Source organism: Capsaspora owczarzaki (genome assembly GCF_000151315.2).
Source record: "Capsaspora owczarzaki ATCC 30864 unplaced genomic scaffold supercont2.11, whole genome shotgun sequence".
NCBI lineage: Eukaryota > Filasterea > Ministeriida > Capsasporidae > Capsaspora > Capsaspora owczarzaki.
In genome coordinates, this window is record NW_011887302.1 from 371,149 (window position 1) to 397,923 (window position 26,775).

The following is a 26,775-nucleotide window of genomic DNA, read 5'->3' on the forward strand; positions in this document are numbered from 1 at the left end:
ACCAGAGGGCCCAGCGTTCGGCGTGAAGAAGTCTGCGGCACCCGAGTCTGCACCCGTCTTGGCGTTTGCTCTGAAAGACTGCCCCAGAGCCAGCACCGGCACCCGTCGCTGCTGCTGCTGCTCCCCCGCCGCCGCCACCAGTCGCCGCCCAGCCTCCGCCACCGCCGCCGCCAGTCGCTGCGGCCGCCGCACCTCCGCCGCCCCCTCCGGCTGCCGCGGTGAAGAAGTTTGGTGCTACTCCTGCTGCTCCCGCACCTCCTCGTGCTGCTGCTGCGCCTGTTGCTCCTCGTGCTGCTGCTGCTGCTGCTCCCGCACCTCCGCCTGCTGCTGCTGCCGCGCCTGCGGCTCCTGCCGATCCTTCGCTTCCAGCTTGGAAGGCGGCACTCAACGCCAAGAAGGAATCAGAGGCCAAGGCCAAGGCTGAGGCCGAGGCGAAGGCCAATCAGCCCGTTGAAGATCCCAAGCTTGCTGGTCTGCCTGACTGGAAGAAGAACATTATCAAAAAGAAGGACGCAGATGCTCTGGCCGCCAAAGGACCCGAAATGGAAAAGGCTCGACAGGAGGCCGAGCGACAGGCCAAACTGGCTGCAATGCCCGAATGGAAACGAAAGCTGGTCGAAAACAAGTAATTATTGTTTTTGCGTGCACTCGGGTTATGGTGGTTTGTTGTTTGTTTACAAAATGCGCTGCTTGCTTTGCTTTCTTCCCCGCTTCTCTCTCTCTCTCTCTCTCTCTCTCTTTCTCTCTCTCCCCTCCACTTGCCACTTTAACCCTGTTATTGTTTTTGTTGCTACCACTGTTTTTTGAAATACATGGTATTTTCATCGTTGCTACAAGAATCCCCGAGTACAATTGGATTGGCAACAACAAACTATCTAAATCGACTGTACAGAGCGTTGTCAACAAAGCGGGGTCCAAAGCGGAAACGCAAACAACTGATCATTGGAAGCAACAATCAGCACAGCGTGGGCTTGTGAAAACCACACCTGAGTGACCAAGCCGTGAGGGACGGACAAAACGGCAATGATTGATCCCGCTTGAAAGTCGTACACATGAACAAATGCGCCAGATACGACGCAAAGAAACGGCGGACAGCATCGAACGATCGAGATTGGGTGCTTGTGCCGAATAACGAGTCGGGGTGTGAGGGATGGGAGGCGATAAACAACCACCAAGTTGTCTGGAAACCGGACGGCCATTTCATCCTCGAAAAAGTCGACATAGCCGATAGGTGACCCGAGATATGCTGCGTGTATAAGCTCTGTACTCGCCGGATACGCCGGCCAAAACCGCACGACGCCATCTTTCGCCACCGTCACGCAAATGCAGCTCGAGTCGACCGTCGTCGTTGGCCAGTGTTCTGGACGATTGTTGCGATGGAGCATTGCGGGCGTGGTGCCAAGATCGACACCATGTTGCACGAAAGGCAGTGGCGGCTCGTTGTCTTCATCGAGTTTCGTGTCGGGCAAAGTCTGACGACTCTGTTGTTGTTGTCGCGCTAGCTGAAGTTCTGTCAGAGCATCTGAGCCTAGCTGCAGCAGTCGAATACCAAGCAAGACTGGCTGGCGATAAATTCCTGCACAAGTTTGGCCGGTTTTCAAGTTCCAGAAGAACACATTCCCAAGGTGAGCAGCGGTGGCCATCAAGCCATGCTTGGGCGAAAGATCAAAGGCAATCACTGCCGACGTGTGACCACGGTATAGAGCAGCAACGACACCAGACTCCAGCGAGACTGAACTGATTGTTGCGTCAAACGATGCCACGTAAACGTGTTGATTCTTTGGGTCGGTGTGCAGGCAGCTCACAGTGCTAGAGCTGATTCTAGAGATCATGGACAAAGAATTCAAGTCCCATACGCGCACCGATCTGTCCTGCGAGCCTGCAAATTCAAGGGTGAGTGAGCGAGAGAATGAACGGGTTTGTCACTAAAAAAAAAACCTCAAGCAGGGAACTCACCAGTCACAAAGCGATCTTGGCCAAGAGCCTCGATGGAAAGTATTCGAAGCTCGTGCCCACCGAATCGGATGAAGCGCTTTTGTGCGTGGTCAACACCATACCATTCCTGCGCTTTGCGAAAGCAGCCGTGCCATGTTCGATGCGCCAGAATGAACGCACGGCGACTCGCCGCTCGACAGATGCCATCCCGTGCTGTTTGCTCTTTATCGACTTCCTCGAGCATGCGTGCTTGGGCGTGAACAAGCGCCTGCGCGGGTTGGCTCAGTCCGTCGATGGCTCCGGTTTCTTGCGTTTCGAGCTTGAGAAGCTCTTGAATGTAGCCAGTAAATGCAAAATCCTTGCAAAAGCTTCGCCAGAGTCGATCGGCTCCCAAGATGAACGCTCGCCAACTGCGGCACACGAGCGAAGCCGAAGCGAGCGACGTCAAATCCAAGTGTGCGAAAACCAGCTCGGCCAACTCGTACGGCAGGTAACTAACAAAATCCAATCTGCAGGTTGTTTTTCAAGTTGTGCTTGTGTTAGTATGATCAGACGTAAATCTGGGACCTTGGGGGTGCAACAAACGGCAACGATTCGTGTCTGTCAAAGTACTTTTTCGAGTGCATCATCCCCGTCAACATCGCCAAAAGCGTACCTTGATTCGACAATCACAATGTTTGACAACTCGAACAGCGTCCTTGGCGTGCATACTGCGAGTAGCTGACGAAGGTAGTCCAATTGCTGCCTGGCATCCAACCTTGCGAATTGGCCAATGTGGCGGGCAGCGTCGTCCATCCCGAGCGGCTGCTGTCCGATGACTGCCGCGCCCAGCAGCGGAATGGAGCTCCGCGCTTGTGCTGGAGTCCCAGGAGTGCTCTGCCCTGACGCGGACGGCTCGACCATGGCAAGCCAAAGAACAACGCACGCCGTCTAGAAAACTCTGAAACTGGCTCAAAATTTGTAGGACTAGCTGGCCGGATTAGAAACTGGTATCGTTGTGATTTAGTGATGAGACTGTGATCATCACCAATTCCAACGGATACTTGAAAATCTGAGCCAATTTCCCATCATCCTAACATAAACAGGTCATTCTTCATTTGACTGTAGATCATCATCACCCATGGTGGACGACGCGACGAAGAGCACGCTTGCGAAAATCCCGCTGCTCAAGACGCGCGCTGGGCCACGCGACGGCGACGCGTGGATTCTGCGACTGAAGGAAGAGTACGCGGCGCTGATCAAGTACGTGCAGAACAACAAGGAGGCCGACAACGACTGGTTCCGCCTCGAGTCGAACAAGGACGGCACTCGGTAAGAAAAGCAGCAGGGGCGACTTTTGGGGGAGCTCAGCTCGGCTCAGCTCAGCTCGGTTCGGCAGCTCAGAACGACTGCATTGAGGCAGAGGTTGAGAAATGCTGACAGTGTGGAGTGGAGACGCGGGAGAGCCATGGCGAGGCTCAATGCTCAAATGTGAACCGTATCAAAACCTCCGCTTGGGCTAACTGTCAATGCACCTTGTTTCGTTGTCTCTGTTAGGTGGTTTGGAAAGTGCTGGTTTGTGCACGATCTGCTCAAGTACGAGTTTGACGTCGAGTTTGACGTAAGTGGAAGCGATTGGTTTTGGTATAGCAGCTATCAATCCCGAGCTCATGAAGGCCGGGTCCCGTGTCTGTGTGTATGTGTCTGTGCATGTAGATTCCCGTAACATACCCTGAGACGGCCCCAGAGCTGGCATTGCCCGAGTTGGACGGCAAGACGGCCAAGATGTACCGGTAAAGCTTTCATTTGACTCATTTCTGATGCCTCCACGAGTCTGGTTCCATTTCATGTTTGGAGAGATTTGTCTCTAGTTTCTTTGTGTGAATCGGAGAGCAATCTGCTGAATGCCGATTCCCTTGTGCTCACAATTTTCATTTTTCGTGCTGCACAGTGAGGGAAAGATCTGCTTGACCGACCATTTCAAGCCGCTCTGGGCGAGAAACGTACCCCGTTTCGGCATTGCACATGCACTGGCTCTTGGCGTGAGTGTGACCGACGGCAGGATGAAGGGGAGGGGGTTTGTCTGTGTTTTCTGTAGGCTCAAAAACTGATCCTTGTTTTGTTGTTTTGTTTTTGTTCTGCATCTCAGCTCGGTCCTTGGCTTGCCGTCGAAATTCCCGACCTCGTCGAGAAGAAGTTGATTGTGTATAACGAGCCGAAGGCATCCAGCTCTGCCGCCAGCGGGTCCGGTCAATGAAATCGAGTTCCAGTCAAAAACAAAGCATCGTCCAGTTGGTGTGTTTGATTTGATTGCTTGCTGGTGTATTGATACAAAACAACAAACATCAATGATACAAATCAACCCTGAGAACTGACTATTAACATTGCATTTTTTGCCATGACACTCGCTGATCTACGAATCAACCATCCTTGATTTGATCCCCATTTTGGTTTTTTTGGGGGCGGTTCTTTATCGAGAGAGCAAAAATAGCAGAAAGGTGCCTGAACACTTGAAGAGTCGTGGACACGCAGAACCCTTCAAGAAGCGCTCCGGAAGAAGGAAGAAATGGCCTTCTGGCCTTTCATTGGGGATGCGGCTGCCTTGCCAGATTTGACTGACGCATGGCTCGATGGAGCTGATGGCTTTGCTGCAGCTGGTGCAGCTGGTGCTGTTGTTGTTGCTGCTGGAGCTGGCGCAGAGTCCAGCTTGACACGCTTCACATCCGCGACAGGCGACGAGATAATCTCAATCGAATCATCGTCGTTCGGCGGTGCCGCGTCAGTCGGAAGAGCGGCAGCCTCGACCGTACTCACGTTATCGCTGTCATCCTGCTCAGATTCATTGTGCGAGCGCTTGACACCTTGGGAGGGAACTTGTGAACGAGGCACAGCAGCGTCAGGCTTGGCGCTGCTGCTGCTGCTGCTGCCAGCTTGCGATTTTCCAAACATGGACATCAGCGTACCGCGGTCGGCAGAGCGTTCTGACTTCCAGTTGTACACCAGATCTGGAACAAGCTCGGTGAGGCGTTTGGCGTTTGTCATTGACTGGTTTTCGTAGTTTGTGTTCCACAAAAAGTAGATTGGTCCAGTGGCTTGCTCGTGGAGGTGCTTGACACGCTGGGCCCAGCGTTGGAGCTCGCCAGGACCAAGCAAACGGTCGGTGCCTTCTCGTCGATGAATGCGGACATAAATCAGACTTGGCACGGGAACGTGCAGGCCGAGCGACACCCGTCCAGGGCGATCTGGTTCGGTGATGGGTGGATTTGCAGTGCTCGAGCCAGCACCAGAAGGCTGCACGGACGAGGTTGCTGCTGTTGCTCCTGCTGCGCTGCTGCTGGGGCCGCTGGAACCTTCAGAGCTCCACGGCGGCCGAGCCACAGCGCCAACAGGCGCCAGCTCGGACTCCAGCTCGTCCACAAGAATCAATGGCAGGTCGTTGGCCTTCATAAAGTCCATTGTATCCTGGACCTGCTCTGCCGCAAACCACGCACGGGAGCGAAACTCGAACGCGAGCTTGTATTTCGGATCGAGGCGCGAGCGGATGTCGAGCAACTGCCGCTTACTCTCCGCCGACGGGTGGAAATTTGTTCGAAATTGAAAGACGATGACGCCTGTTGTTGAGGGGTTGGGGGCGTAGGGGGGGTGGGGTGAGCTATGCAGCTGGTCAACTCAATCTGCTCGAAAATTGAACAGACAAAACTCACCCAGCTTGCCAGCATCGTGCGCCGGCTTCAGACAAGTGTTCCAGTGCTCCCAAAGCAGGGACATTTGCATGTCGGACAGATCGGTGCGCGAGACTGTTTCGCGACGCTTGAGGTGATCGGAGAGGGTTTCTTTGACCAGGTAGGGCAGCGCGTTGGGCGGGCAGCTGGACAGGGCGAAGATCTGGAAGGCCTTAAAGTGGATGAGAAAGCCCTTGGGAACAGCATCGACCCATGCCTTGACCTTGGCCTCGCTCGGGATGGCGTAGTTGGACGAGTCGACCTCGACGCAGGGAAACGTCGAAGCGTAGAAGGCGAGTCGGTCGCGGTCTGTCTTGACGTTGCCCGGGTAGAACTTGTGGCATCGCACGAGCTGGCGTTTTGTTTGTCGAGCAAATGAAGGAGGGGAAGGGCAAGCGGGCGAGGGGCGGGAAGGGCAAGCGGAAGGCAAAGTCAAAAAGTTGCACGCAAAAGCACACTCAAACCCCAACCTCGATGATACGCACCGATTCGTCCGTCCACGAGCATGTTCCAAAGTGCAGCAACCCTGCCGTTGACGACGCCGATGACACACTTCCAGCCATGATCGACCAAAAACACAAAAAAAACAACCCAAAAGAAAGTGTGTTTCAAAAAAAAAGTTCTTGTTCTGTTTCACAAACGAAAACAGAAATGAAAAGTGAAACAGAATCCTAATCTGAAAGTTCAGTGTTCATATTCAAACACACCACTCGATGTTGATCAAAATCTCAGTCCTTCTTTTTTTGATCGCTTTTGTGGCGCGTTTTTGTGATGCAAGTCAACCGAGCACAAGCAGACTTTTTGATGAAGTCGACAATTTCCTAACTTTTAACCGCCTCGTTATCTTTCTCCTGTTTCTCTCTCAGGCAATACTCGCTCCAAGAGTCAGAGATTATCAAATCCTTGTTCAACGTTGGAACTCTGGTGACCGAAAAGGCCAATCCGTCCTTGATTTTGGACGAGCTCCGTGGCACCATGAACCTCGTTCGAGATCTTGCAGACAGGCAGCTTCCGCAGCTTCCTAGAGATGACCTCCTCGTGCGATTGCTCCACACAAAGTTCCCTCCAACGCGTGATGAGGTGTCTCGGTACTGCACGGCGTACACACAGCTGCAGCGCGACTGTTACACCGGGAAGGTTGCTCGTTGTGCGCTCGAATCGCTCGAAGAGTACCACTGGACGATTGCCGTTCCTGAGTTCGACAAGTTCGAGGCCGAGGACTGTGCAAACAGAGTTGAGGACTCTGCGGGTCCAGTTTTCCATCCGTAATGCCGCCTTCTGCTCAAGAGGTTTACTTTTGTGGCATTTGCGCGGCGACAGGTCGCCTGGAGAGCATGCCCCGATGCGCAGTCGGGTTTACTTTTCACTCGAGGCGCGCCGGTTTAGCAGCCTCGGCCACGTCTTTTGGCAGCTTTTTGGAGCAATTTCTTCGATGGTGGCACTCGCGCCAAGGCAAACCCGCAGTCGACGTGGTTGGCTCCACGGCGAACAACAAGGGGCTTTTCGTTGGATTGTCTCAATACATGGCAGCGTTTCTTTGTTGGATTGCCTCTTGCTCCACCTTCGGTTTGGTGTTTATTGTAGGATTTCCACCTTCGGTTTGGTGTTTATTGTAGGATTTCAAAACATGGGAGCGTTTTCTTTGTTGGACGGCATTTTCTCCGTTGTTTGCTCTCTGATCACCAACCGCCCCCTCGCCCCCAGATTGACATTTGATATGAACATTTATATCCAGTTTTGATCATGCTTCTGCACACTTCGATATATCGTAATTTGTTAGGGGTGGATTACTCGTGTGCTGTGAAGCAAGGTGTTTCGAACTGGGCAACGGTCTTCCCTCAACTCTTCACGATATTCATCAGTGGACGAAACTTTCGCATTCATTTTATCGTTTCAATAGTGAATCCAGGTTCAGTTAGGGGTAAGGTTGAAGCACACGGTCAAACCTTTCTCGTCTTTTCACACAAAATCCAAAGCCTGTCAATTTTTCCCGTCACTGTTGCTCACCGACTATGAAACACGAAAATGCTCGACACGGATTTACAAAGTAAAAACAAATGGGTCGCTTCTGGATTGACTGACAGTTTTAGCAGATAGGTCGCTTTGGGATTGACTGCCAGTCTTTTGTTTGTTTAGCTGTGTTGATTTCAAAGATCTTCCAAAATGCTGTATCAGTATATGAATCAGAAACAGCGCGAGTTGTATGATCAAGTCAAGAATGCGAGTGAAGGGCTCAGGTAAGAGAAAAGCCCGAGTTGATTTGGAACACAGTGTTGACTGTGCTGACGAGAATGGAGGGAACAGTCTGAGTGGGAAACAGATTGGCGATGCTGAAGCGCAGGCGATTGCTGAGGCACTCAAAGTGAACAAGACACTGCACAAGCTCAAGTAAGTCACTTCACTTGGACTGATGCATGTGAATGTTCTTCACTGTGCTCACTGATGGAGGAGATGGACAGTTTGGACCGCAATCAGATTGGCGCTGCTGGAGCACAAGCGATTGTCCAAGTGAACACGGCGGTGACTAAGCTCATGTAAGTCATCTCACTTCTAGTGATGCATGTGAATTGGTGATTCAGCTGAGGGAAAGTCCGGGTGCTCACTGATGGAGGGGACAGGCTGAACCAGAATCGGATTGGCGGTGCTGGAGCGCACGCCATTGCTGAGGCACTCAAGGTGAACACGACGCTGACTTGGCTCGAGTAAGGCATCTCACTCTTGCTGGTGCATGAAAGTGGGCGATTCAGAAGAGCGCCCATTGATGGAGGGGATGGAAAGTCTGTGGGTGAATCAGATTGGCGATGCTGGAGCATGGGCGATTGCTGAAGCACTCAAGGTGAACACGACGCTGACTTGGCTCGGGTAAGGCATATCACTTTGACTGATGCGTATGCAAGTGGGCGATTCAGAAGAGTGCTCACCGATGGATGGGGTGGACAGTCTGCACGCCAATCAGGTTGGCGAGGCTGGAGCAGGGGCGATTGCTGAAGCACTTAAGGTGAACACGACGCTGACTTCTCTCGGGTAAGGCATATCACTTTGACTGATGCGTATGCGAGTGGGCGATTCAGAAGAGTGCTCACCGATGGAGGGATGGACAGTCTGAACAAGAATCAGATTGGCGATGTTGGAGCAGGGGCGATTGCTGAGGCACTCAAAGTGAACAAGACGCTGATTAGGCTCGGGTAAGGCATATCACTTTGACTGATGCGTATGCAAGTGGGTGTTTCAGAAGAGTGCTCACCGATGGATGGGGTGGACAGTCTGCACGCCAATCAGGTTGGCGAGGCTGGAGCAGGGGCGATTGCTGAAGCACTTAAGGGGAACACGACGCTGACTTCTCTCGGGTAAGGCATATCACTTTGACTGATGCATGAGAGTGGGTGTTTCAGAAGAGTGCTCATTGATGGATGGGCAGATTGGAGTTCAATCAGATTGGCGATGCCGGAGCGTGCGCGATTGCTGCAGCACTCAAAGTGAACAAGACGTTAACTGCTCTCTTGTGAGTAATCTTACGAGTACTTGTACTGATACATGAAAGTGGGCGATTTAGCAAAGACATGCAGTGCTCACTGATGAAGGGGACGGACAGTTTGAATTCGAATCAGATTGGCGATGCTGGAGCGCAGGCGATTGCTGATGCACTCAAAGTGAACACGACGATGACTGGGCTCTAGTAAGACACCGCACTTCCCTGATGCATGTGAGTGGGTGAACCCGTAGAGGGCGTGAAGATTGCTCACTGGACGGACAGTTTGGAGAGGAATCAGATTGGCGGCGCTGGATCGCAGGCCTTTGCTGAGGCACTCAGAGTGAACAAGACGCTGATTAAGCTCAGGTAAGGCAGCTCGCTTTGACTGCTGCATGAGCGTGAGTGATTCCGTAGAGGGCGTGAAGAGTGCTCACTGATGGATGGGCAGATTGGAGTTCAATCAGATTGGCGATGCCGGAGCGTGCGCGATTGCTGAGGCACTCAAAGTGAACAAGACGGTGATGCTACTCGAGTAAGTTACTGTGCGCGCGTTGCTTGTCTCGCGCATTGAGCCTGGGTCATTGCTACGTTGTCATCCTGCTCACCCAATGTTTTGACAGTCTGACGTCTAATTGCATTGGCAATCTTGGTTCTCAAGCGATCGATGAGGCACGCAAAGGCAACTGCGGATGTGAGGTTGAGTAAGTTTGATCTTGCCAATCACAGATGTTGATGCTTAGACAATGTTCCTCCCACCGATGGAGTGGTCACTGACTGATCATGCCTCGCTTGCTCGTTTCACAGCCTCCGCGATCAGATCAACCCTCTTGCATTCTCCTTGCTTCCTCGATTGGCAACTGCTGAAAGTCTTCACAACGTATTTCACTTGCTGACCAGCGGGCTGGCGCTGGAGGATCAACCCACATCTCTACCAGCACTACCAAACGAGATTGCCGAGCTCATTATGGACGAAGCGCACTACTGGCAAGGCGTGCAGCAAACCAAGCGATCGGAGTTTGATGATGAGTTCCCCGCGTATCTTATTCTGAAAGTCACACTGCCTCAATGCGTCAATGGGAATTCAATCCGTATAAAAGCAATTCAAGTGCTTCGTGACACGAGAAACCGTTCCGACAGTATCGATGGCAGCGGCTTTGATTTGATTGTTCGCGATGAACAAGCTGCTGTTCGATTTGAATTCTCAGCAAAACCGACTTTTGTCGATTCGAGCCTCGACCTTGTGACAATCCTGCCAGCCAATCATCCTGTCATCCGACAAATGCGCGCGGGTTGGCAGGTTCAAGTTCGAGCCAGCAAGTCTTCTCGAGATGTGGTGTTGGAATCTCTTTATGTTGGTTATGTCTAACAATCAATGCATGTCCATTTCACCACCCTTCGCTTTCACTCACCCACGATGAGACGCGAAAATACCGAGCATGGATCTGCAAAATAAAACAGCGAGTTGCTTTTGGATTGACAGGCAGTCTTTTGTTTGTTTAGCTGGGCTGAATTCGAAGATCTTGCAAAATGACGTTTGTTCTGAACATGAATCAGAGACAGCGCGCGTTGTATGATCAAGTCAAGAATGCGAGTGAAGGGCTCAAGTAAGCGAAAGCCCGAGTTGATTTGGAACACAGGGTTGACAGCGTGTGTATGCTGACGAGAATGGAGGGAGCAGTTTGGATAAGCAGCAGATTTTTGGCGACGCAGAAACACAGGCGGTTGCTGAGGCACTCAAAGTGAACACGAAGCTGACCTGGCTCTAGTAAGGCATGACTGGTGCATGTGAGTGGGTGATTTCAAGCAGATGGGCGTTCGGAGCGCTCACTGATGAAAGGAACGGACAGTCTGCGCCAGAATCAGATTGGCGATCCTGGAGCACAGGCGATTGCTGAAGCCCTCAGAGTGAACACAAGACTGACTGGGCTCGAGTAAGGCATCTCACTCTTGTTGGTGCATGTGAGTGGGTGATTCAGAAGAGTGCTCATTGATTGAGGGGCTGAACAGTCTGAGTGCGAACCAGATCGGCGATGTTGGAGCGAACGCGATCGCTCAGGCAATCAAAGTGAACAAGACGCTGACTTGGCTTCAGTAAATATTGATCGCTTTAAGATGCTCTGACAGCCGTTAGACTCATGCTCCAATCTGACGATGTAATTGACAACAACAACAGTTTGAGCAAGAATTTCCTGACCGACACTGGAATCACTACAATCAGGCAAACAGGCAATACCATTTGTAAATTGGAGTAAGACTGCTTGTTTATAGGATTTTTGCATGAGCAATAAGCCACTCACCTGCTTTGGCGAACGTGGGTTTCCGAATAGCAACCTTGACGAGCAGCGTGTTCCGTCGCCTGCCGAATGGGCTCAGATTGCAGCTCGTGTTGTTGCGAACGTGGCAGAGATTCAGCAATTGCGCTCCGAAATTGCTGCCAAAGAGCAAGTCCTCGCTGCCAAGGACCAAGAGCTCGCAACCAACGTGCAGGACCTGCAACAACTTCGCTCAAATCTCGTTGCCAAGGATCAGGGGCTTGCAACCAAGGATCTTAAACTGCAGTCAGCTCTTGATCGGATCGACGTACTTGAGCGCAGTCAGCCCGCCGGTGGATCCGCGTCAAGCTTTGATCAACCCATCCCACAGGTGCCTCTCGCCACTCTCGTCTCCGCCACGAACAACTTTGCTGATGATTCTCTGCTCGGCGAAGGAGCATTTGGTCGCGTGTATGGCGCCAGTTTGCCTGGACCTCCCGTTGCCGTCGCCATCAAAAAGCTGTCCGCCGAATCGATCCAACACTATGCAGCATTTCAGTCAGAGTTGAAATCTCTATCTAAATTCCGTCACCCCAACATCATTGTCATGCTGTCCTATGCCGAAGCTCAGGATGAATATTGCTTGGTGTACGAATTCATGCCAAACGGTTCTGTGCGCGATCGCTTGAATCGCAAAAACAACACTCCTCCACTGACTTGGTCCCAGCGGCATCGCATCGCGGCTGATGTTGCCCGTGGCATGCACTATGTCCAAACCGCCTTCGCAGGCCATGTTCTGTTCCACCTCGACCTCAAGACGGACAATGTTCTGCTGGACGCGCATTACAATGCAAAAGTGTCTGATTTTGGTCTTGTCCGTGCTGCCGAGCATCTTGATGAGAAACGCTACCTTCGTACTCAGAACGCTCAAGGCACAGTTGCTTACATGAGCCCCGAGTTCCTCGTTGATGGCAGAATGACCATCAAGACCGATGTGTACGCATTTGGCATGATTCTGCTCGAGCTGGTGACGGCAATGAAGGCAGCTGTGCAACTGAAAACGGATCTGCGCAAGGCTGTGAAAACCCAAAATGTCATTGGCATGCTGGACTCGGCGCTCAAACCAACCGAAGCGGAGCAGGAGAGCATCAACGAGATTGTCACTCTCGCGCTCAAGTGTCTTGATGAAGATGTCGATGAGCGTCCGTCTTTTGGCAGCATTCTCGTTCAGTTGGGTCCTTGATGCCAAGCGAAAGATGCTGTGCTGGTGTCTCAGTACTTTATCAAGAGATGAGCGAGCTACTCCCTCATTCTTCACTACTCTCTCTGTGTCCGTTTCCGTTTCGCCCTCTTGTGGCATGCTCCTCCTGCATGTTGTAACTGTTGCTTCCTCGCCTGTTCGTTTTTCAGTGCTCTTGCTTTTCACAACGATTGTTCGTTTCTTTATGTTGTTGCTTGTCACAAACATTGTTCTTGTATCAGCGCTCTTGCTTTTCACACAAAAATCCACAGTGTTCACTTCACCCCTTCACTTTGACTCACCGACGATGAAACACGAAAATGCTGAGCAATGAGTCGCTTTTGGATTGATTGACAGTCCTTTTGTTAGTTTAGCTGTGCACGCACACTTCAATGCCAAAGTATCTGATTTTGGTCTCGTCCGTGCTGCCCAACACCTCGATGACAAGAGCTACCTTCGCACACAGAACGTTCAAGGCACGGTCGCTTACATGTGTCCGGAGTTCCTCGAAGAAGGCCGCATGACTACAAGACGGATGTCTATGCCTTTGGAATGATTTTACTGGAATTGGTGACTGCAGCCAAACCGGCACTAGGCTGAAAACAGAAATGCGGAGAACTGTTAAAAACCAAAAGTTCATTGAGATGCTGGACTCGACACTCAACCCAATCGAAGCAGAGCGCCAGAGCATCAGCGAGTTTGTCGCTCTTGCGCTAGAGTGTCTTGATGAGGGTGCGGATGAACGGCCATCCTTTGGACGCCTCATTGCTACTTTGGATCCTTGATGACAATCGGAAAACATACTGTATTGCACGTTTCTAACGAGGGCGAGGTTGCACACTTTTTCATTCAGCGGATGTTTCGGCTTGGCGAACACTCGCATATGGGCGTGTTGGTCAATTTACCCCTTCTCTTCTCGAGCATTCTTTGAATATAAGCTATGGTTTTGTTCTCTCCACGCTGCAATAATGAACTTACATTGAATGATTGAATGGGGAATCAAGCTCACTTTACTTTGTGCTCAAAGAGTAAAGCAACCAAAAAAAAAAAAAAAAAAAATGGCGGCGAGCCAAGACCACGATTCATCACGAAATCTCGCCGCTTCTACTTCGACCGCTCCAACTGAAGTGGTCGACCCGCGTGCAGAGTGGGCGCGCGACCTCCGCCTGCGCTTTTGCGTGCGGCCACAGTTCCCCGAGACGGCGACCATGCTGCATGCGGACGGCAGTCTCAACCGCGGGTAAAGTTCAGGTTGGGATTTCCCGCCAAAAACACAAAATCCTTCGTGAATGCTTGCACCGAGGCTCATCCATTGCTGACGATGGCACGCTGTTTTGTACGTCTATGGGATGGCTGACATAGATACTTTCGCATTGAGCGAACGGCCACCAAGGAGCGGACGTGGACAGATCGCGAACGCGACCTCCTCATTGCTGGCATTGGCACGTACGGCGTTGGCAACTACTCTGCCATGACTGCCGACCTGCTGCCAGAATGGGTAGGTGCAGTCTAGTGTGTGGCACTTGCAAAGTTCACCAGGGACAGCGGGTGTGTGAAACATGGAACAGTCAAGCAACAAACGACAATTCTGACCTGATTCTTGCTTCTGTCGCTTGGCCAACTCTGCAGACAAGCAACGATTTGCGATTGAAAACAATGCGCTTGCTGGGCAGGCAAAACCTGACCAGATACAAGGGCTGGATGGGGGATGCAGCTGCAATTGAGCACGAGTACGAACGCAACCATGCACTCGGCATTGAACTCAACTGCTGGCGAAGCGGCATGCTCGTGGCAGACGACGATGGGGCATTAGAGCGAGCACTAGACGTGGCATCGTCTGGGAATGGTGCTGCTCTGTCGGCCAAATCCCCAGCAACTTCGTGAAGCGACTTTTCGCAAAGCCGGGCTCATCACCAATGACCTCGTTCATTCGCAAGCTGGCAGCGCTTGACAGCTTCAGAAACGATGCGCTTGAGCTGGAGCTTTTTATTTATTGTTACAAGGAAGTCATGCAGGTGGGTTGATTCCACTGCATTGCTAGTTTTTGCACAAACGGCCGTAGTTTTCCACGCACTCCATCCCCCAAGTCCAAGCCATACCGCCGCGCATGTGCACCAAGTGTCTCTTGTGTTGTATCAAAGTTTGAATACAAAACGAAAAGAGCGAAACAAAAACCTTCCTTGTTGTCGAAAACCATACCACATACAGACATACACACTGAAAACAACGACCACACGATCAACAAACAACAACACATACACATCCACTACGAATCCAGCAGCTGTTTTTTTTTTTTTTTTTTACACTCGGCGAATCAGAAGGTAGATGTTGTCGTCCAAATTCAGCTTGTCGAGGTTGCGCGCATCGCCCTTGATTCGCATCAGCAAGCCGCCGAAAGATACATAGACGGCGAGCTTGTCGCGGTCCTCCTCGTCGCACCGGTAGATCTTTCCGTGCATAACGTACTCAAAGTTGTCCGCACGCGTGTTCTTTGTGCTGCGAATAAAGTGGCCGTCGTCCGGCACGCCGTTCTCATTGAGTGTGGAAGCGAGCATGAGCGAGAACTTTTCGCTCAACTCCAACTGGTAAATCTGCGAGTTGATATCGAGGACGAGCGCCATGTCGTAGTTCTCAGACTGGCACTCCAACCGAGAGACTGAGAAGCAAAATGCATCAAAAAACCAAGCGGACGATCAAACAAAACAAAGTGATGAGCGATTCGACCGGATGGTAAGCATGATTGGAATAACGCATGCAAACAGGTTGACCCATGACACCAGATGCGAGACGACTGAGCAGAGTGAATGGTAGAGCATTGTATGGACCTTCCATTGCGTTTGCCCCAGGTTTCCTCTCGTCCCCGCCTGATCCCCTCGCGCTCCTTCTCTGGCGTTTCGTGGACATGTGTGTGCACTGATGTCTCCGACTCGAGTGGGCTGATGCTGGCCACGGATTCACGGATTGCCCGCTCATCGCCGCTCCATTGCCGCGTGGAGTTGAGCTCAGCTCTCAGCTCTCATCTGCCTTCGCTCGCTGCCTCCGCCCCCCCCCCAATCCCGCCACCACCACCGCTCTACGGATGCACGAGCAATGGATCATACTTTATCAGATCGCTGGCACGCCCCGGGCGGTCGGTCCTAAGTCGCGCGGCATCCGATCTTCAATCTCGCTCCACTCAAGCGACGACGCCTCCAACTCCACTCCACCTCCAGTCCACTCCGCCCTTCGCATTGCCTGCAACGTAATTTGTCGTAGTCCTTTTGTGCTTTACCGCGATCGAACTTTTTGCCATCGCGGTTGATGTCCTTGACTTCGAAAATGTCCTCAAACAGGACGCCAGAGTTGGACGACATTGGAAAACGCGACTGAGTGAGCAAAGAAAGACTGATGTAACCGTAACATTGATGATGGATGTTGATGACATGCTGCTACATTGGAGGATTTTCGTAGAGTAGGAGCAAAGTGAAATGCAAGCAAGGAACAGCAGCAGCAGCAGCAACAGCAGCAGGACAGTTCAAAAGCGATCGCAGCGAGAGATCAAGAACAAGCGGAGGAGAGAATACTCGCACCATCACACCTTGCATTGTGGAATAAAACTTTGAGCATCACGATGGGGGGTTTCTCGTGCTCAGTCTACGAATCTGAGATTTACTTGTTTTGTAGATTGCAGACCTGTCAAAATCAAGTGCCTTTCCACCGCACCGCCCCCACGACAAGACAACAGCCCGAAGCACAACAAGCGCACAGAAGCAGGTCCAAGCCAGTCCTGCCAGCCAGAGCGCTGCGAGAGAGCGGATGAAGCCGCGGCCGGCCTCGATGTCGGAGACAACAGAACTGGACAATCTGCCGCCAGCACGGTCTCGTGCCTCTGAGGCCGATGATGCTGATGCTGATGCTGATATCGATGCCCATGCAAGCAGTGTGGCTGCAAGACACGTGCCCATGCCACAGCAGGCCGGAGAAGCGTCCGTCAACATGGCACCTCCTGGCTCAGTGCCCATCGCCGAGCTCGTCGCTTCCAGCGAAGCTGCACACCCAACCGAAGCTCCGATTCAAACACAAGCTTCATTGTCCCTGCTTGATGTCGATACTGTGCTGGCAGTGTCAATTTTTGCCATTGTTGGTGTCCTGATCCGCATCGGGACCAACCATCTGACGCCGTACGACAGTCAACTGCTCTTTGGCTCGTTCTACGCTCAAGTCGTTGGGTGCATCATCATGGGATGCGTCTTTACATTGCAAAGCGTGTTTTCACCATGGTATAGCAAATGACGCGGCAATCGCACCATGCTCTGGTGGCATTTTTTTTTCTGGGCCACCAAACGACATTCTGACTAGCGGGTTGTTGAACTAGGTTGTACGTAGGCCTCACCACAGGACTATGTGGCACAATTACAACATTTTCGTCGTGGAATCAGCAAGCTAGCACTGTTTTGGTGGGTTGGCACGGAATGCCACCACCTTCCTACAATTCTGGCGCATTTCAGGTACCGGAATGCTGCTTCTCGCCTGTCTGTGTTGTCGGTGCTGTCGGGTGTTGGTCTTTGTGTGTCTAAAAGGGTGTATTATGATCTGTTTCGTCGCAAAGAGCAAAGCCAACTGATCTGCATGGACACGAGCTCACACTCTTTGCAAAATGTCGAAACTTTGATTGTGCTAGTTTGTGTCCTGGATGACCATTCTCGTCATCGGCCTCGCCGTGTCGCTTGTATCACTGGCGTTCGGAGTACATGTCGGACAGGCCATGCTGGTCTTGCTTGAACGACGACGGCGTCATCAGCAAGGAAATGAGCCGGCTCGTTCAACAACCAACAAGTCCCAGCGAGATGGAGATGCAACTGCTCAAACCAACCGCTTGACTCGTCAAACCATCATCCTTGCTGTAGTACTGTGCGTTTCTCTCGTGCTTGTGATCGTCCTTCCATATGAGCTGGACTGCAGAGACATCATGTTTTCGTGCATCTTAGCGGTGCCAGGTAAGAATCTCACTGGCCAGAGGAGGAGGGTGCGCTGAAGATTTGCTATTCAAATATTCGCGCGGTTGTTCTCTCGTGCAGGCGCCCTGAGTCGCATGTGGCTCAGTCTGTGGTTGAATCCCAAGCGACCGACCTTTCCGCTCGGCACCTTCACTGCCAACATTATTGGCTGCGTTCTGCTCGGGATATTCACTGTCGTTCAAAGCTCACAGCACTGTTTTGTGAACAACTCGATGTGCGTGCATGCGTGTGAGGCGATTTTGGAGAGAAGCGTTTCCACTTGGTTGGCTGATTTTGGTTTGTTGATTCTGCCAACGTTCTCGTTCTCGCTCTCCTCCCCAGAGTGAATGATTTATTTATTGGACTCGAAAACGGGTTTTGTGGTAAGTTGGTAGAGAAGCATCGTCAGAGCGCCTTTGCTTGATTGCGCCTGCATTGCCCTGGCTGATTTGGAATTCAAACTTTCTTGTTTGTTGTTGTTATCCGTTGAACGCTCTCTGCTGTTGTCCTCTATCAGGCGCCCTATCGACCGTATCGACGTTTGTTGTCGAATTGCACATCAAACTGAATTTCCCCTCCGCCTACACGTACGGATTGGCGGCTGTCGGCGCAGGCCAGGCCGCGCTTCTTGTCATCAATGGCGTCTATGTTTGGGGCTCGACGCCAGATCTGTGTGCATAGCGCCTGTTTACTGTTTTGGAAATGCACGATTTAGCCATCGAATGCATAGGATCGAAGAAACCCAATAGTAGATCTCGCTTTGCACTGTTGCTGCTTCCTTATTCGAGAGTAGATAGACGTTGTTATGCTTGATAGCTGCAACAGCCCTGGCGGAGGAATTTCAGGAACAACGCTGATTGTACCATTCATCAACGGTGAGGAGATCACCATGTGAACAAAGTCGCTCGGAATCTGCGGAAGACCTTGTTCGATGCGAATTCCTCATTCTTGTTGTATGAATCTGTGGCAGACATGATGCTATCGTATCGAGCGGCTGGCGCTGAAACGACTCACATCAAATATTGTGGAGTTTTCTCCCTCAAATGACTCACCCAAGGCTTCCATCCCATCAGACTGACACCAGATGCCGTTTTTCGCACATAAGTACACTGTATGGTGCTTGGCAGGGTCAGAGGGCGATACAGCCCAGTCCTGGAATTCGGGGCACCTGCTCGAAATCATCTGCCCGTTGTGCCTGCAGTCCGCGGCGCGCTAGAGATCCGCTGTATTTGTTTGATCTCGATCCAACTTACTAAGATTTTGTATTGTAGAGTGAAGGTGCCTCGGTTCGGTCGAACAACAGGCCATTTTTGGGCCTAGTTCCGGCAGTTTCGTCGGAGCGCCCTCGACCGTGTCGGTCTTCTTTCACCGCTTCTTTTTTGAAGCACTATTTGCCATTGGCTTGTCGGGGAGAGCGCGACGCGGACGCCGCCTCGAACGGACGAGATTCCTTATTTTGACTTTTCGTAATGCTGCGCCAGCCAAATCGAAGTCGGCTCAGAAGGCTCTGCCAGCCCCCCTCTGTGGCAAGTTACTCAAATGAGGACAACTACATGAAATTTGTGAGAACAGGGCAATGGCGTCCAGAGGACAGGCGTGAGATCGAAACGTTAGGCACCCTTCACATTAAATCGATTTGTCCTGATATTCAGTCAGTTTTGAAGGGTAACTTGTTTGTTTTTTGTCTTTTCTAAATGGCTAAGAAGGCCGTACCCTCGGCTGCTCCTGCTCCGACGCGCTACAAGAGCCACCAAGCCAAAGACTGGTGGCAGCCTCGGTAGCACCGACGCAGCGGAGGACGATCGTGTGGTCGCGCGAACGGAGGTCGATCCACCCAAACCCAAGCGAGCTGCTGCCCGTGCTGCTACTGCTGCTGCTGCCACTGCTGCCACATCAGCAGTACAAGTGGCTAGTACTACTATTGCTGCTCCCCGAGGCAGGACCAGCAAGGCAGCCGCACCTGTCCCTGCCATCTCAGAGCCGCTCAGCAAGGTGCCGCTTGTGCCCAAAAGTTGTGAGGCGTAATGCCAGTCCACTAGCTCGTCGCTGACATCTTGTTTGCTTCGTTTGTGATTCCTACTGTTTGATTTTTCACATAACGCCAGACCGCTCAGAAGAAGGCCACTGCACCAACCAACCAAGGATCTCAGACTGTGAGCTACCATCTTCGTGCTCGCAAACCCATTCAGGTTGCAATTGCGCGTACTGGCAAGACGAGTTCAGCTTCCAGTAGTGGCGTCCGCAGCAAGCGTGGCGCTGCTGAAATGGCCGGGGAGAACACCTCAACATCCAAGAAGAACAAGAAGAAGGCTCGTCAAACGAACGCTGACGATGCTGACGACGGCGACTACGAGGACTGCGAGGACGACACTGCTGGCGACGACGACGACAACCAGGACAGCAAGAAGCTCAGCAGGGAGGAAGCGATTGGTGAAGCTCTCCTGCAAAACACCACACTGACTACGCTCGAGTATGTACTTGTCGTCTTCTGCTAACTCCATGTTTGTTTGATGCCTTGACTCACCGTATGGTATCAGCTTGGGCGAGTGTGTGATTGACGATGCAAAAATGCAGCCGATTGCGGCCGCGTTAGTGCAGAACAAAACGCTGACGACACTCCGGTATGTAAAGCTGGATCCATTGCCTATGGTAATGGCAGCTGTACAAAGCTCACTCGCTCACTGCTTTGCTTTATGATAACAGGACTCGAAATTACATTGACGCAGTGATTGCCGATGCACTGACGCAAAGCACCACACTAACTGAACTCTCGTAAGTTGTTTTTTGCAATTTGCCCGTGTTGCTTTGTGCGAGGTAATTGGCTCACCATGTAACGACAGAGGTTACCTCGATGCCAATGGAGCGCGATCGATGGCAAAGGCACTGACGCAAAACGCCACGTTGACCACGCTCTAGTACGCACCGCTTTCGCATTTTGATTGCATTCGAGTTTGCCATTGCAAATGCTCCGGTTTGTTTCGATGGCGTCGCTCATTGTGTGGTAACAGTGTGGACTCGGGCAAATTCGGCCCGGCAGAAACAAACACGATTGCCGCCACCTGAAGCAAAACTCGACACTGACCACCCTAGAGTATGCTTCTTTCCTCTCATGCTGACCACTTCCGTGTCTGATTGCGAACATCAATCTAACCATGTCTGTCTGTTGGGTCAGGTTGTATGGTCCTCAGATTGGAGACTTTGGAGCTCAAGCGATTGGAGAAGCGCTGAAATCAAACACCACTTTGACTGCACTCCGGTAAGGATTCCACTCTCTTCCTCTTCTGCTAGTTGCTTGTTCGCTGATAAGTTGAATCGTATATTGGATTATTGATTCTCATGTCATGGTCACCAGCTTGATCGGCAACGATATTGGCAGCGCTGGAGCGCAAGCGATCGGAGCGGCACTCAAGAGCAACTCGGCATTGGCTACGCTTGTGTCAGTGCCATTCTCATGCTGAATCATTGCTTGAGGTCATGCGAGAAGCGCAGTGATGTGTGTTGCTCACTTCATTGTAATAGTTTGAATAACAACAAGATTGGCGAAGCTGGCGGACTTGCGATCGCTGATGCTCTGGTGTGCAACAAGACGCTGACCACGCTTTCGTACGTTCTGCCGGATGGATGTTGTGGCCTTGGGTTCCACTGCTGCGTTATTATGCCATCGCTGACATCAATTGCCACAGGCTGTATTGGTGTTCGATTGGAGATGCTGGAATTGAAGCGATTGTCCACGCGCTCGAGAAGAACACTACGTCGACTTCCCTCAAGTATGATCCTTGGCTCTCTTTGACTGAATCCATGTTTTTGCCACTGCAAGCGATGGTTCATTCGTCATATCGCTGACTGTAATGCTCGCAGCTTGAAAAACAATATCATTCTCGGTTGTGGCACGCAGGCGGCGCTACCACGGATGCTCCAAGAGAACACGACGCTGACTGAGCTTGAGTACGTGACAGCTCCTATCTTTATCCCCCTACCCCAAACGAAAAGCAGAAAGATGAAGAGAACGAAAATCGCGGCTGCCGAATACTGCATGCTCACACGTGGCTGTAGCCTGAGTGAAAATGGATTGAAAGGCGTTGGATTCCAAGCAATTGCAGAAGCGCTCGCGCGAAACACGTCGCTCACGACACTCTCGTACGAGTTTCCCTGTTCATGTTGATGAATGCTGTGCTTTATTGTGGTATTGGATGGTATGACTCACCGGTTTGGAATAGACTTGCGCGTGACGCCATGGAAGTAGCTGGAGCGCAGGCGATTGCTGCAGCACTCAAGAGCAACACCACACTGACCACACTCGAGTATGTTTGCAATCTGTCATGCCGGTTCGACGCTATCACTCTTGATTATCAGAGTACTTTGGAATTCTCACAATCGGATACAGTCTGGATCACAGTCGATTTGGTGATGCCGGTGCGCAGGCCATTGCGGATGCTCTTCGGCAGAACAAGACGCTTACCACTCTGCAGTATGTTTTTCAGCCGCATTGGCCCGTTTCTCGTCTGCAAAGGCCAAAGATTAACCTTGCTTGTATTGCTTGTCACGTGTCAAGTCTCAAGCACTGCAGGATTGGCACCGCTGGACTCCAAGCGATCAGTGGAGCACTCGCGCAGAACAACACGCTGACCACGCTCAAGTACGTTTGGGAACGATGTTGTAGAGAGCGAGGCTTTATTCTGGTGATACATTTTCTTCACACTTGAAAACACAGTCTTTCATGGAACCCGATTGACGATGCTGGTGCCAACAGCATTGCCGAAATGCTGAAGTCGAACACAAGTTTGACCACTCTCGAGTACGTTCTATGCTCCTGTTGTTGTGGAACTGGTTGTTGCTGCATTTACTCACGATCAGCCAACAGTCTGAGTTGGAGCCCGCTTTGTTTTAAAGTGCACTTGATTGCGGAAGCACTCAAACAGAACACCACGCTTACGACACTCGAGTAAGGGTTTCCACCATCTCTCTCGCTCCTGTCGCTCATACACAATTGCTGTTCCTTGATCCTTCAATTACTCACGGCTTTGCGCATTCAGTTTATCTCGCAATAATATTGGCGCTGTTGGAGCGCAGGTCATTGCCGAGGCTCTGAAGCAGAACAGGACTCTGACGACGCTGTGGTACGTGCCTTGCTCGTTGCTCAATGTCAAACCTTCAGGTGGAAGTGGTATTCTTGCTCACCATGTGGTCGCAGTCTGAATCATGCTGAGATTGGCGCTCCTGGGATGAAAGCTCTCGCCGAGGCCCTCAAAATGAACACCGCGCTGACCACTCTCGAGTATGTTCAACCATTCGTGCTGATTGATGTTGTCATGCCTCATTTCAGTGCCTTACTTGTTATGTGGGAGCAGGCTGGAGGCCGAATCCATTTATGATGCTGAAGCGCAGGCGATTGCACCTGGCCTTGTTCAGAACACGACTCTGACCTCGCTCAAGTATGTACCGACTTTCATGCGGCTTTGTCTCGATGCTTGATTCACTGAAACTGACACTTTTGGTTGGGTTTAGGCTGGGAGGAAGCCTGCTTGGCGAGACTGGAGCGCGCGCGATTGCCAAAGCTCTGAACAAAACTCTACACTAACCACGTTCCAGTACGGCCATTTACCTTGTCGCCCCGATGTGACAGCAACTGTTAAATTCTAATTTTGGTGTTTGATTGTTTGATTGTTGATTTGTTTGATTGATTGATATTGATTGTTTGCGTTCTTCACCGTGATGGCATCACAGGTTGATGGCTAGCTTTGTTGACTCAGGAGTGCAAACAATTGCAGCCGCACTCAAACAGAACACTGCGCTGACCACGCTCGAGTAGGTTCCACTCCCTCGTGTTGATCCATGTCCCATTTGTGCGTATCACACCATTCTTTCTGATGCGCTTACTCACGGCATGGTTCCAGGTTGTGTGACATGAACAACCGGTACTCTCATATAGAGCGGGATATTTCAGAGCCATTGACCACAGCCAGGTATGTTGGCCATTCTCCTGCGGCTGAGGTTATTTCTGAAGTGGCCAGCGCTTCTTGCACACGTAACTTGTCACTTATCGCCTTTTTGCAACAGTCTGCTATCGCGGTTGCGTAATCCACGTGCTTTTGGACTCGAAAACGCCTTCTTGCAGGTTTGCAGGCTCTAGTACGTTCCTTCACCCTTCTCCTGTCGTTCCCCTTCTATGACGACGACGCATGTGATGCTTCTTTCGATGGATATAAGTAACTCAGTTTATGCGGACAGCTTGCGTGAGAACATTGTTGACTCTGCTGGAGTGCAAGTGATTCAAGAGGTTCTGAGTTTGACCAAGCCAAGCAAGCTTGAGTAGGTTCTCGTGCTCGTTGGTGTTGTGACTTTCATTGCAACTCACATTGATTGTTGTTCACGACACTGTTTAGGATTCGCTTTGGCCTTGACGACTTTGGAGCTCAAGTGCTTGCAACATCACTCAAGCAGAACTCTTGGATGACCGAGCTCGAGTATGTTTACTTCTCTCGCGCTGTTGTTTGTATCCGGGTGGGTTTGCTGGATGGCGTCCGTGATCGACCAGATTGATTTTTGATGCGAGCCCATCCTTACTCACCGCGTGACAACAAACAGTCTGGATTCCAATGCGATTGGCCCGATTGGAGCCCAAGCGATTGCAGAAGCGCTGACGCAGAACACCAAGCTCACTATACTCACGTATGTTGTCTCTCCGTCGCGCTGTCTTGCTGATTGTTGTCGTTCTTGGCGTTGTCAGCTAATCGCTGCTCGACCATGTCGGGGGTTTGTTCAATCACGACACGATTCTAGTCTGAGTTCCACTCTGCTCGGAGATGCAGGAGCGGAAGCGATTTCCAAGGCACTCAGGGTAAACACGACACTGACCACGCTAAAGTACGACTTGGCTATTTCTGCCCTTGCCTTGTTGCGCCCTTGCCTTGTTGCGCTGCGCTGATGATACTCACACTTTGAGCAGCCTGCGCGAATGTTGGATTGGCAGTGCAGGAGCGCAGGCGCTGGCGGAGGAGCTGAAGCACAACGTGGGATTGACTTCGTTCGAGTACGTTTCCGTTCGCTTGCTATCTTGCATGCTGAGCATGTCGTTTAATGAACAGTGATAGCGGTACTTACCTTTTGAGAGCAGTCTGTCCCGCAATTCTATTCGCGATAGTGGTGCAAATGCGATGGCGGCAGTGATTTCGCAGAACACAACACTGACTACTCTCGAGTATGTTCCTCTCGCTTTTCTGCTGCTTCGTGTCGCACTGGTAATTGAACAAGCTGCATGTTACTCACTGCATTGTACACAGTCTCGGGATGAATCATATTGGCGATGCTGGCGCCGAAAGGTTGGCAGAAGCGCTCCTGCGAAACACCACGCTCAAAGTACTCGAGTATGTGACCATTATTTTGCAGATTGAGATCAACAATGAATGTGTGTACGTCCTGATCTGCAGTGCTTTTGCTCACTCCTATGCAAACAGTCTGTGGTATAACGAAATCGGGGAAGCCGGAGAGCTTGCGTTGGACAACGCACTCAACCAGAATTCTGCACTTGACTGGCTCAAGTATGGTCCCTTTATCTGATGCTGATTCTGTCGTGTTTGTGTGTGGTACTTACTGTTTGACGGTATGGCTTTCTCACTTCAAACAGCTTGAGCGAGAATCAACCGCCGAATTAACCAAAGAGCGCTCGCTTCCTTTTCTCTGGTGGTGTGATGATGCTGTGTTTTCTTCTGATGATGACTTTTGCTCACTTCGAGGTAGCAGATTGTGTTTGAGTTCGGGTAGTTTTGTAGACGTAGTTTGGTAGTTTGTTTGTTTGTTTGTTTTTTTGGTTTTTCTTTCGTTTGTTTGTTTGGTTGTTTGTTTGTTTGTTTGTTTGTGTGTGTGTTTTTACCTTGCATGGCTTGACAAATACATGTACTTCGTTGAGTGTCGACCTTTCCATCATGAAACCGTGCAAGCATGAATTAAGGTGCTGTGATCAACCTGTGGATTACCCCGAAGCGTGGACCAAAGCCGGAATGGTTACCAGTTTGAGCTTGTACAAGTTTTGTAGAGCTAAACCTGAAGAACTCAAAATGAGTGCCACCATCCTTCGAACGAACAGGTAGTTTTGCAAACGCTTCCAGAACGCCGATTTGTTCTTAACCATCAATACGATAGTATAGTACTGCTGAGAGCAAAGCGGGGTCTGCCAATGTCAAATCTTAGAACTTACATAGTTCGTCAAAGCACAAATTTATTGGAAAACCAAAAGGCCAACGCTCGCACGAAGGTTTGAGAATAAGTATCAAAAAACAACAACAAGCGCGTCCAAAGCTCAGGGCTAGCCCTCTTGTGGATAGCACAGCGGAATGTACTCCAAACTGGGATACAGCGCAGGGACTGCACAAAAGCTGTTTGTGCGATCTATCTGCGTGTACATCAATGTGGTGTTGCCAGCTTCAAGGGGAGAATCCGCTCCATGATCGGTTCGAATTGCCAGTTGCTCAAAGCTGCCCTCTCCGTCTGGGAAACGACCAACTCGACCTCAGAGATATCCAACGTGTGGAAGGAGGCTTTGGCCGAGCTGAAAGAATTTGCAGTATTGATGCTGAGAATCTCGTGTCATGATCGCCCAATAGTGTTGGGCGGGGGTTTTGTTCATTCGAGTTGCGCGGAGCATTTGTGTGACTCGATTTTTGTTGGGCTAACTCTTTCTCTCGCCGTGCGTGGGCAGGAGTGAAAGGCGATTTACTTCATTTGCTACCAGTGTACATCTAGTCCACTGGGAATAAGGCGGCCCAAGTTTGCAGGATGACGCGACTGTTTGGCGGTCGAGCGTGAGTCACGTCGCGTCTTTCCTTTTGTGCCATACCATCTTTCGGGGCTTTTCACATCCTTCTTCTCTATTGAGTAGGCTGCAATGAACCTTCCAACCTTCGGTGTGGAGCATTCCAATTCTCCATTCCCACGATCATGACAGATATGTCTGCGGAGCTTTTGAAGTTGCTGTTTATGTTTTGCTTTTGTTTGGTGGGGGGTTTTTTGAAATATTTGTGGATATGTTTTCAGTTTTATTTGGTTGCTATTCCGACCCACCGCCCCAAACAACGCGCTGCCCAACGCTTCATTTGCGTTGCACCGGTGATGTGCGCTGCTGTTCTGGGAGCATCTCGTGTCTGTGTGGCTTGGAAGCAAGAGAAGATCGTTTCGACAAAATAAACACGTTCAGTTCTGTTTT

General features: G+C 51.1%; 10 protein-coding genes across 10 annotated transcripts; 7 read left to right on the forward strand and 3 right to left on the reverse strand.

Annotated features, from left to right (window-relative positions):
* Positions 1–77: 77 nt before the first annotated feature.
* Positions 78–629, forward strand: CAOG_08973 (hypothetical protein; the record flags this gene model as incomplete). Its single annotated transcript, XM_011272349.1, has 1 exon — positions 78–629. A coding segment is annotated over one exon (552 nt), but the record flags the coding sequence as incomplete, so codon positions are not given.
* Positions 630–805: 176 nt separating this feature from the next.
* CAOG_06326 (hypothetical protein) lies at positions 806–2,941 on the reverse strand. The gene is made up of 3 exons (XM_004345025.2): positions 2,591–2,941; positions 1,957–2,444; positions 806–1,879 (listed from the first exon to the last, which is right to left on the reverse strand). The coding sequence occupies exons 1-3, from the start codon at positions 2,836–2,838 to the stop codon at positions 900–902; spliced, it is 1,716 nt and encodes a 571-aa protein (XP_004345075.2). The 5' UTR covers positions 2,839–2,941; the 3' UTR covers positions 806–899.
* A 78-nt stretch (positions 2,942–3,019) lies between these two features.
* Positions 3,020–4,315, forward strand: CAOG_06327 (ubiquitin-fold modifier-conjugating enzyme 1). Its single transcript, XM_004345026.2, has 5 exons — positions 3,020–3,246; positions 3,472–3,535; positions 3,631–3,707; positions 3,866–3,956; positions 4,064–4,315. Exons 1-5 carry the CDS (start codon positions 3,056–3,058, stop codon positions 4,169–4,171), a joined length of 531 nt encoding a protein of 176 aa, XP_004345076.1. The 5' UTR covers positions 3,020–3,055; the 3' UTR covers positions 4,172–4,315.
* Positions 4,245–6,282, reverse strand: CAOG_06328 (hypothetical protein). The gene is made up of 3 exons (XM_004345027.2): positions 6,122–6,282; positions 5,619–5,988; positions 4,245–5,525 (listed from the first exon to the last, which is right to left on the reverse strand). The coding sequence occupies exons 1-3, from the start codon at positions 6,197–6,199 to the stop codon at positions 4,453–4,455; spliced, it is 1,521 nt and encodes a 506-aa protein (XP_004345077.1). The 5' UTR covers positions 6,200–6,282; the 3' UTR covers positions 4,245–4,452.
* Positions 6,283–7,799: 1,517 nt separating this feature from the next.
* CAOG_06329 (hypothetical protein) lies at positions 7,800–10,543 on the forward strand (the record flags this gene model as incomplete). The annotated part of the gene is made up of 14 exons (XM_004345028.2): positions 7,800–7,873; positions 7,941–8,024; positions 8,096–8,170; positions 8,255–8,338; positions 8,415–8,498; positions 8,577–8,660; positions 8,738–8,821; positions 8,900–8,983; positions 9,055–9,138; positions 9,229–9,312; positions 9,391–9,474; positions 9,557–9,640; positions 9,729–9,809; positions 9,913–10,543. 14 exons carry the CDS (start codon positions 7,800–7,802, stop codon positions 10,472–10,474), a joined length of 1,632 nt encoding a protein of 543 aa, XP_004345078.1. The 3' UTR covers positions 10,475–10,543.
* Positions 10,544–10,608: 65 nt separating this feature from the next.
* Positions 10,609–12,879, forward strand: CAOG_06330 (hypothetical protein). Its single transcript, XM_004345029.2, has 6 exons — positions 10,609–10,712; positions 10,787–10,873; positions 10,956–11,039; positions 11,116–11,199; positions 11,282–11,356; positions 11,436–12,879. The coding sequence occupies exons 1-6, from the start codon at positions 10,636–10,638 to the stop codon at positions 12,601–12,603; spliced, it is 1,575 nt and encodes a 524-aa protein (XP_004345079.1). The 5' UTR covers positions 10,609–10,635; the 3' UTR covers positions 12,604–12,879.
* An 89-nt stretch (positions 12,880–12,968) lies between these two features.
* CAOG_06331 (hypothetical protein) lies at positions 12,969–14,763 on the forward strand. The gene is made up of 3 exons (XM_004345030.2): positions 12,969–13,840; positions 13,963–14,098; positions 14,230–14,763. The coding sequence occupies exons 1-3, from the start codon at positions 13,584–13,586 to the stop codon at positions 14,482–14,484; spliced, it is 648 nt and encodes a 215-aa protein (XP_004345080.2). The 5' UTR covers positions 12,969–13,583; the 3' UTR covers positions 14,485–14,763.
* On the reverse strand, positions 14,578–15,975 carry CAOG_06332 (Rpb8-PA). Its single transcript, XM_004345031.2, has 2 exons — positions 15,872–15,975; positions 14,578–15,256 (listed from the first exon to the last, which is right to left on the reverse strand). Exons 1-2 carry the CDS (start codon positions 15,951–15,953, stop codon positions 14,901–14,903), a joined length of 438 nt encoding a protein of 145 aa, XP_004345081.1. The 5' UTR covers positions 15,954–15,975; the 3' UTR covers positions 14,578–14,900.
* A 265-nt stretch (positions 15,976–16,240) lies between these two features.
* Positions 16,241–18,335, forward strand: CAOG_06333 (hypothetical protein). The gene is made up of 6 exons (XM_004345032.2): positions 16,241–16,859; positions 16,955–17,087; positions 17,261–17,576; positions 17,658–17,811; positions 17,919–17,959; positions 18,094–18,335. Exons 1-6 carry the CDS (start codon positions 16,396–16,398, stop codon positions 18,255–18,257), a joined length of 1,272 nt encoding a protein of 423 aa, XP_004345082.2. The 5' UTR covers positions 16,241–16,395; the 3' UTR covers positions 18,258–18,335.
* Positions 18,336–20,728: 2,393 nt separating this feature from the next.
* Positions 20,729–25,133, forward strand: CAOG_08974 (hypothetical protein; the record flags this gene model as incomplete). Its single annotated transcript, XM_011272350.1, has 25 exons — positions 20,729–20,832; positions 20,929–21,012; positions 21,096–21,179; positions 21,260–21,343; positions 21,435–21,521; positions 21,630–21,713; positions 21,794–21,877; positions 21,961–22,044; positions 22,129–22,212; positions 22,288–22,371; positions 22,438–22,518; positions 22,610–22,693; positions 22,768–22,851; positions 22,925–23,008; positions 23,301–23,381; positions 23,471–23,539; positions 23,634–23,705; positions 23,805–23,885; positions 23,960–24,040; positions 24,162–24,245; positions 24,357–24,440; positions 24,523–24,606; positions 24,691–24,774; positions 24,857–24,940; positions 25,031–25,133. 25 exons carry the CDS (start codon positions 20,729–20,731, stop codon positions 25,131–25,133), a joined length of 2,103 nt encoding a protein of 700 aa, XP_011270652.1.
* Positions 25,134–26,775: the final 1,642 nt, after the last annotated feature.